This window comes from Patiria miniata, unplaced genomic scaffold (assembly GCF_015706575.1).
Source record: "Patiria miniata isolate m_02_andy unplaced genomic scaffold, ASM1570657v1 HiC_scaffold_18, whole genome shotgun sequence".
Classification (NCBI taxonomy): Eukaryota; Metazoa; Echinodermata; class Asteroidea; order Valvatida; family Asterinidae; genus Patiria; species Patiria miniata.
The window spans coordinates 8,423,532-8,433,468 of record NW_024037056.1 but is presented as its reverse complement, the minus strand read 5'-3'; the positions used below and the strand labels follow the sequence as shown (position 1 = coordinate 8,433,468).

The window sequence follows — 9,937 nt, the reverse complement described above, 5'->3', positions numbered from 1 at the left end:
CACAAAAAAGAAACGTGGAATTGATCTACATGTATATCATTTTTTTATTATCTTAGCCCATAAAAGGATCAGGAAAAATGGCATCAATTTCTTTGAAATTGTTGAGGTAGTGATCCCGAGAGTTTCAAAGATTGTACCTGAAAATGCATATATGGGCCATATTTGTCATCGTCCTCCTTTTTTTTTTTGAGGGGGGGTTTAAAGGAGTGGGAAGGGTGTACCGGGGCTGCTTTAACAAAACCTAAGGGACAGTTCAGGGACTAGGCCTTCACTGCATCTCTTGGGATTTGCAGTTACTCTTCCAATTGCAACACCCATTTCCCCGGAGATGACACTTCTTAACAAACTTTCAATTTGACTGTTACAGCCTTACAGGGTAATCTGTCAGTTTTGTCAGCCTATTGTGGCTGATATTTCGTATTTCATGTCTTTTGCACTTTATTATTTCTATAGCCTTGGGTTGTTGTTTTTTCCCCCAATTCACCCATTTGACATTACTCCTCCCGACATTTCAAACCCAAACAAAAATCCGCCCCAGCCGATCATGATCAGGTACATCAGCTTGTTCTTAGTACACGTAGGTGTGTGATAGCTCAAACAATCGATCGTGCTCTAGAACAGGATTGTATGTAAGTCCTCTTGCAATTGCCTTGTTTTAGATTTTTTTTCTAAAAGTACATATTGGCACCATGTATGCACTTGTGCAAGGAGATTTTGTGTCTAATTGCAGTAGGCATAAGAATAATAATAATATAGGTTTTCCCGGCCAATTTCCTAAAATGTTCATTCATTTCTGAAAATTGGTCACTCGTTTTCGTCTGAATTTGAGAATCAGTTCAATCATTTAAGTGATTGAGCAGCACCTTTCATTGATGTCCATTCAGATTCGTTTACAAGAATTCTTTTTTGATTTTAGAGGGCGATTTCAAACATTCACCATTCTATTTCACTTTTAGTTTTTAATGCTTTCGGCACCAGATACAATTAGGGGTTTTATTTTCATTAACCATCAAATCAAATAAGCTGTACCTGAAATCGATTTAGAAAAGGTATGCTTGCGTAAATGAATGCCCAGGTAACGTAATTGGCCGTTTGTTTATCAAAACCGAATGCATGGACAATGAATACGATTGAACTTTCTCCGAATTGAAATGGGATTAAAGACGTGCATTCAAATTCTGACGAAAACGAATGACCAATTTTCAGAAGTGAATGAACATTTCAGGAAATTGGCCGAGAAAACCTATAATTACAGAGAATTTATAAGGCGCACAGTAGGGCCTATCTAGAGGACCATTCAAAGGTGCCGGTCACTAGTACATTGTACGTCACTTTGGTTCAAATGAAAGATTGAAAAGATGAGTCTTAAGATGGTGTTTGAATGATGACAGATCAGCTGTATCTTGCAACCTTCCTCAGATCAGCATATTTCCTTATTTTTTTTCATTTTGTAAAGTTTGATTTTTACTTCCCTTGTACGCTATGAGAAAGTAAAAACATTTTTTGCTTAGCCGATTAAATCCTCCTTTTGTGTAACTTTCTTGTTATGTGTTTTAACATCTGATGACGCAGCTTGAATCAAAGTTACGTTTCTTCCATTCACTGAGATATTCAGACAACTTGCATTAAATCAGAGCCAGTCAGCTGACTACATTCTCTACAATTTGCTTGATTTGGTTTGACAATAACAATAAGCATTCAATACTCATTACATTCTTAGAGTCTGAGGGAATATGACATCTTGCTCATGTAGGACTCAAACCAACATCCTGACTAGTACCGATGTCTGAGCCAGATGGCTAAGGGTTTGCATGGTCAGTTGAAAATCTGATAGACACGAAGCAGCAAGTAATATCATCAGTGACACAAGGTGGTATCAGTTCAGTGCAAACTTCTCAGATTTATGGTTTATTGCCACTCTCACGTAGAATTAAAATCCATTGCTTAGTTGGTGCTCAATTTGGTCTTAGTTTGTTTTGTTCAACTGTCAAGTTTAAGCAAACAAACTTGAAGACTACTTTGATAAAGCAAGTCACAAACAAGAAAACTTATAGTAAAACCCCTTGGCAGCTCACTGTAACTAATATTCTCCTTTTACACCTTATCTGTTGGCACATTACGAGTAGGCCTATAAAAAATATATAATAATTTTTGAATGCATTAACTTTTTAAAAGTATAAAGTTATATGAATACATTAGAGCAAAGGTATCAACACCAAATCATCAAGACTATTTTATTTGTTTCATCATCAATACATACATGTATGTTAACTATTATTTCAAGTTACATTTATAATGTTCAGTTTAAAATTATGAAATGTTGAAAGACCTAAATGCAACAACACCTTTTAAAATTATTTACATGTACTCAATAAAAACAAATCATGGAAGAATATTTGCTTATTTCAGTTAAAAGCACTCCTGGAATACTTTCAAAAAACTATACACTCTTGGAAGACTTAGGTTTCTTTAATTCACATTACACTTGATTTCAAACTTATATTTTCCTGAAGATTGTCAATTTTGATTTGGTGAAGGCACAGACCCATCGGTATTATACACTTACAATGTACTGTATTATTGGCCGGGGGGCAGGGGGGGGAGTGGAATTCGCGATAGCCTTAAACAAAAAATGGTCGTGACCTAAGCTGTTGTGACTTTTTAGCCCCGAGCCTTGCACATCTTTTGATACCAAAAGCTTAAAAATTGGACCAGGGGTTGCCGCGTAGCGAAACATTTTCCAGTGCTACGCGACGTGAAAACTGAATTTTCCCATATACGTCGTGTACACAGAGCAGAATTACCATTCATATATATGAATAATTAATTAGCCAAAATTCCAAAACCCTTTGACCTATAGGCATGAAATTTCTTGGGTATGTTCATGATGAGTTGCTCTATGCATGTAGCGAATTTCACAATTTTTCGTCACTCGATGGCCGAGATCTTGGGGGGGGGGCGGGAATCCAAGCCATATGCATGTACCGAGTTTCACAATTTTAGTGTATTGCTTGAAACAAAAATTATCCTTGCACAAAAAACGTTTTTTATACATTTTTAAAGTAGTTCTAAAAAAGTCTGCATATCATAAACACTTTGCCAACTTTGTACATTTAAAACTCTGTAACACTTAAGGCACTTTTATACATTTTGCAAGATGTTGTACACATAACATACCAGTACAAGCCATTTTCCTACATGTATTTGGCAATAGTACTATTCATTTGATAGATATAAGCCTTGTATTGTGTTATTGCATGACAGTGAATTACATGCCACTGTACTTCGCATGCTTATTCATGGGATTTTCAGTAATGTTCGCTTGTTTGTAATCGTCATCGCTTCCTTTGGTATTGTGCTTTTGGTATGGAATCCTACCATTCCTACATTTCATGTACACTGTCAAAATGAGTAATGTGACCAAGACAACACTTGAGATACTGACAACCACAATGGTAATGGGCATGAGGGTAGACTCAGCCTCATCAGAGATATGAATCAACGGGGAAGCTGCTCTGGTTAGGGCTTTGGTGTCGGGATGATCAGTGGATAATTGAGTGCTTGTATGGAGTGTACAGAAAGGTGTTTGTTGGTTGCAGAGACTGACATCGCTAAGCTCTGCTGGCGAGGCGCAGGTTGCATTGGCGCGGTGATGGTTGCGAATTTCTTCACGATGCACTTGTAACCAGATGCGTAGGGGCTCAATGTCACAGTCACAGTTGAGTGGATTCTTGGCCAGAAATAGTTCAGTGAATTTCTTTGTCCCATTTGACCTTCGCCGTCTTCGGGGTGCTTTGAGAAAGTCTGTCAGATTTGAGACCGAAGTGAGCTGGTTGTTGAAGAGATCAATGTGATTGAGTCTGGGCAAGTCGGGGAGGGGATTGATGGAGATGATGTGATTGTAGGATAGCTTGAGGGCCCTAAGGTGCTTCAAATCATCAAACAGTCCACTTGGGATATGAACCAGGTCATTACCAGCTAGGCTGAGGTGTCTGAGATTGGTCAGCCCAGTAAAGGTCCCCTCAGGGATGTCTGAAATGTGGTTGTTTTCAAGATAGAGATAACGTAACTTGGTCAGATTACGGAACAGATCAGAGGAGATTTCAGAAATGTCATTGTCGCTAAGAAACAGAGTTTCCAGTTTTGGGATGCCTTCAAATGCTCCTGGATCAAGCACTTTGATCTTGTTGCTGTTCAGAAAAAGCTGTTTGAGATTTGGAACACCTTTGAAGGTGAAACTACGGATTACAGTGAGTTGATTTATTTGTATATAGATGTGGACGAGATTAATGTTATCTTGAAATGCTCCCGGTGTGATAGTTTCCAGCTCCATCATCTCGATGTCCAGGTAGCGAAGATTTACAAACTCCTCAAAGGCCCCGACGGGAAGTATTCGAATGTGGTTGTGTCGGAGGTCAAAGGTCACGACCTGGCTGCACTGGCCTGGGATGGAGGTCAAGTTGCGATTCTTGCAGTCTGCATCCAGGGCCCAGTGAGTGTACTCACAGACTGCAGAACACTCATGGGGTGGTTGCATTGTTTGTGAGTAGACAATGCTTGGAGAGCAGATGAGAAGTGTCCAAATGTACCACATATTGGTATGCTGTGAAAACAAAATGATCAAAGAAATGGTTTTGAGAGAATTAACCATTCAACTGATGTGTCATATTTATTCATAATACTTGTAATGTTGAGGCATTTTTCAATCAAGGCACATCTGGTTGATACATTTGCTCCCAAAGCAGGATTAAGTGGCTGTGAGTATAACCTGACACAGCTTTGCTTTGACTGTAGGTGATTGATAAGCCAGCTGTGCCTACCACTTGCCTGCTTTTGTCTGTTGACTAAATTTGACTCACAGTGCCAATTACTTGAAATATGATCGGTCTGTGGTGACTAGCCTGTGTAAAAGACATGGCAGGGGAAGAGAAGTGATTTTTTACCCCTCAGCCGAGAGGCTCGAGGGGTATTGTCATCGCCTAGGGCGTCCGTCCGTCCGGATGTATGTGTGTCTGTCCGTCCGTCCGTCCGTCCGGGCAGCTTAGTTTCCGGATGATAACTTGAGTTAGAAATGTTGTTTGGGGTTGTAACTTTGGTAGGGGGTTGCCCTTGGGAGTAGGCAAGTTGGGATTGGTTTTGAGGTCAAAAGGTCAAAGGTCAAGGTCACCGTGGTGAGTTAAATGTAAATGGTTTCCGGATGATAACTTGAGTTAGAAATGAGATTTTGGTGTCTAACTTTGGTAGAGGGTTGCCCTTGGGAGTAGGCAAGTTGGGATTGGTTTTGGGGTCAAAAGGTCAAAGGTCAAGGTCAGCATGGTGAGATAAAGGTAAATGGTTTCCGGATGATAACTTGAGTTAGAAATGAGATTTTGGTGTCTAACTTTGATAGGGGGTTGCCCTTGGGAGTAGGCAAGTTGGGATTGGTTTTGGGGTCAAAAGGTCAAAGGTCAAGGTCACCGTGGTGAGTTAAATGTAAATTGTTTCAGGATGATAACTTGAGTTAGAAATGAGATTTTGGTGTCTAACTTTGGTAGAGGGTTGCCCTTGGGAGTAGGCAAGTTGGGATTGGTTTTGGGGTCAAAAGGTCAAAGGTCAAGGTCACCATTGTGAGTTAAAGGTAAATGGTTTCCGGATGATAACTTGAGTTAGAAATGCGATTTTGGTGTCTAACTTTGGAAGAGGGTTCCCCTTGGGAGAAGGCAAGTTGGGATTGGTTTTGGGGTCAAAAGGTCAAAGGTCAAGGTCAGCATGGTGAGATAAAGGTAAATGGTTTCCGGATGATAACTTGAGTTAGAAATGAGATTTTGGTGTCTGACTGAGGTAGGGGTTTGCCCTTGGGTACAGGCAAGTTGGGATTGGTTTTGGGGTCAAAAGGTCAAAGGTCAAGGTCACCGTGGTGAGTTCAATGTAAATGGTTCCGCATGATAACTTGAGTTAGAAATTAAATGTTGGTGTCTAACTTCGGTAGGGGGTTTCCCATTGGTACAGGCATGTTGGGACTGGTTCTGGGGTCAAAGGCCAAAGGTCAAGGTCACCACGTTGAGTTAAAGGTTAATGGTTTCCGGATGATAACTTGACTCTGGCTGAGGGGTTTCAACAGCAACGCTGTTATTTTTAATGTCTGTGTCTATTCAGACAGCAGGAGGGTTAATATTCGTGACACTGAACTCGGTCCAATTAGAAGCTTTTGTTTGCTGTTGCCATTTTGCATGAGTTTGGTAATCGTATTACTATCAATGCTGTGTATGTCAGAAGTGTTTCCAATGAGCATACAAGTAGAATCAATGTTAGCCATCAGAGAACCCAACGTAAGAGTAATGTAATGGTGAGTAATGCAGGATGACCGCAGGAATGCAGAGAGTAGACAGAAATTAAATCTGAACATTCAAAATGTGTTACCTGTCTCATGGTTGGGTGATAAAAACAACGAAAATCTCAGGAAAGAGGATTGCCAACAATTGTACAACTTGCACAGCTGATTGCTATCATTCAACTACATGTACACTGCAGAATGTGTGGTTTTTAGGAACAATCTCGATTTTATATAAATTTCATTTCGCTGAGGTGATGCAATGGATTAGTAACCCCAAAATAACTGTAGGGATTTTTCTTTAAATGTTTCATGTTTGTTGTGGAAAGTACAGTATTGCATCTGTTAGTTGCAATACTGAATGACTGATATTTACTGATATGTTATCAATGCCAGGGATTGTTGCTGGCAGCTTTGATGGTATAGTGTATGTGAAATATTGTATGTGAAAGTACATAATTGTTTTCACTATTACGCATATTCCCCAGTACACTGAAGGTAAGGACACACCTGTTGTGAGAGTGACATATGGTCCATAGGTACAATGTACAGATATTAAAAATAGTTTGCTTTTATACTCTACAGTGAACCATTGAATTCAGTTCAACTACGGGTGTATCATGCATGAATATCATAGCGTGGCACTGGCATACAGTGTTATTGATATGTAAATATACACTGATGACGTCCAACCAATGACCATGCTGAACAGTGTCAGTTCATTAATATGTAAATATACACTGATGACGTCCAACCAATGACCATGCTGAACAGCGTCAGTTCATTAATATGTAAATATACACTGATGACGTCCAACCAATGACCATGCTGAACAGTGTCAGCTCATTAATATGTAAATATACACTGATGACGTCCAACCAATGACCATGCTGAACAGTGTCAGCTCATTAATATGTAAATATACACTGATGACGTCCAACTATGCTGAACAGCGTCAGTTCATTGTAAAATGTAAATTTAAATATTAAAAGATTTATTTATGTATACATTTGTACATGTAGATTCTAATCTGATGTCATGCATATGCATGTTAAGTTTTGAAATACGGGCGTTGCTTGGATAAAAAACAGACTTCTGTTGGGCAAGTCTGAGTCTGAAGTGTACATGTGTACACCCGCATACGGGAATAAGTTTCTATCACTAACATTTCAAAATTATGGTCAACACATATCCACAATTAACTTATTTTGCCTAATAATTTCCCTTCATTTTGGTTAATACCGGTGCCTTACACATCATATGGCTTTCAATTCTTTAAGTGATCTAATGTGATCCATTAGTAAATTAGCATGAGTTAATTTTGAGTGGCTTTAACTTAAAGTGGTTCATGGGAAACAAAATTTAATTATGAACTCTTTAAAACTTGAAACTTATTGCAAGTATTACTTTGCATCAATACTGAATTGGTTTTAAGTTTGGCTGCATTGTATTTCCCAAAAATTATAAAATATTCAACCTTTTTCCAGCAAGAAATGGTGCTATAATTGAAAGCTGGAGAGTTTTACATGTAGCTAACAGAGTAATACAAAGATGTACATCTGGTATTCCTTTGGAATCTACATACATGTACATGTAGCAGTGACAATTTTACTCATACATTACTACCGGTAGCTGAGTAGAGCACACATCGTACTATTAAACTAAGACATCATTATGACAAAATCTTACCATGATCAGCTGCCGTGTTTATCCAGGTTTTGGGTAGAAATTCGTCAGAAGACACCCGAAAAGTAATGCTGAAGTGCTCCTACGCTTGCAGGTCATTGCATGTTTTTGGAAATTCCAGGTGTTTTTTATGGGCGTATTGCTCATACCTCCTTTGTGTGTGGTACAATCTCAACAATACTTGTACTTTGCCTATGCTCAAGTGCACTTTGCTGAATGGCTTGCTTTGAATGGTTGTTTACCAAGTTCACAGCGCATCCAGGGTAGCTTCTAAAAAGATTTTTTTTATCAAAACAGAGCTTTTATTGTTGAGTACACAGGTATTATTACTCATGATTAAATTTAGTTGCATGAAAATACTTTCTTTTTCGTACTAAAATTCATATAAAAATAGCAATTACTTCATGTACCAGTAATAAATGTCTTGATTCCAAAGTTGCATTGAACCTTGTAATCAGAGCAAAATATTAAGAAATGTCAAACCAAAAAAAAGAGGAAAATAAATTTAAAAAGAAAAAGAAAATACATAACAAACCCAACCTACCTCCCACCCCTGGCAACCATATAAAAATGCATGGTTTTTTTTTACAGACTTTGTTGGATTTTTAAAACTATGTACCCTGTTGCATATAGTGATCATGGTGATAGTCATGCACAGATTGAATTCTTGGATGTGATCCCTATTTTGCATCTTTGTTAAGTAAATATTGTGGAGAGATGGATCTGGGACCTTGCCAAGAACCAACGCAGCTAGTAGTAGAAGTTCTGAGCATGTCCAGAGTGTTTCATTGTATGGTAATTATTTTGTCACCCCAGCTAACCCATGTGGCTGTTGGAATTTTTCCAATCTTCCCATACATACCCAAGCCTAGAAGGAGTTTTGTTGAATCTGAGCCAGTGATGCACTCAACTAGGTTAATGGTGATGCTCTGCAACTAAGGTTCATGGCAATCCTGTAGTGTAAATATAACAAACAATCCCCACCTTCGATGTGTTATGGTTACCGTTACCGGGTTTTTCCTTTTTCTTTTTGAATGTCAACAACACTTCTGCGGCTAACTATTACTGGTTCCGTATTTGGGCACCATTCATGCATTGCACTTTGGCAATTTATCTGTTTGTCAAACTGTGCTCTTTGGCCCTGACAAGTTGTTTACGCTTTTTGCTTAAACCATTACAATTTGTTGGTAAAGATCGGGTTTTTCCAATCCCTTAGCATTGTTCTCTAGGAGTGTCACTCAGACTGAATGTCAACAAAATAGCGTCAAACAATGCTATAAAAAGATTCAAAAATTTGAAAAATATTTGAAATGGGTCGTGGAGTTAATCCCACGATTAAAATAGTGTCTACAAAGATCTTTGGATCTGAATTGTGTGAAAAAGCTGTAATGCTGTTTTCCATCAATTTTGTTTTGAACTGCAATTTTCTAGCCTATACTTTGTACATGCTATTTATAGTGACAGTGAAGGATCTCTGCTCTATATAATCACTCTGTAGGGATATATAGAAAGACAAGGCAAGCACAAAATTCAGAATGGCTATTCACTGGAAATCTTTTCGTGCATATGGCTTGCAAAGTGGGCCTAATTTACCCATTTCATTTGCGTTAGTGGGTATTAATCCTACAATATATTCAAATGAAAGTAGGTCTGTCAGTCAGTCACTCACTTGATCAGTCAGTCACTTGATCAGTCAGACAGTCGAACAGTCGGGGAGTCAGTCGGTCGGTCGGTCGGTCCCACCCAAGTACTTTCTGAATTTTTTTCTTAAAATCAGCACTACTAATAAGCAGGAGGTTGTTGGTTCGAGTCCCACCCAAGTTGTTTGTAAAATGTTCTTACAATCACTGGGGACAACATTGAGTATACAGAGTTTATAAAATGCATTGGTGAAGGGCAATATTCCATCTTATGAATAGTTTGGTTGTGGTACCCACTGCT

General features: G+C 38.7%; 1 protein-coding gene across 1 annotated transcript; it reads right to left on the bottom strand.

Annotated features, from left to right (window-relative positions):
• Positions 1-3,004: 3,004 nt before the first annotated feature.
• LOC119724489 (SLIT and NTRK-like protein 4) lies at positions 3,005-8,188 on the bottom strand. Its single transcript, XM_038195568.1, has 2 exons — positions 8,000-8,188; positions 3,005-4,603 (listed from the first exon to the last, which is right to left on the bottom strand). The coding sequence occupies exons 1-2, from the start codon at positions 8,000-8,002 to the stop codon at positions 3,269-3,271; spliced, it is 1,338 nt and encodes a 445-aa protein (XP_038051496.1). The 5' UTR covers positions 8,003-8,188; the 3' UTR covers positions 3,005-3,268.
• Between the last annotated feature and the right edge of the window lie 1,749 nt (positions 8,189-9,937).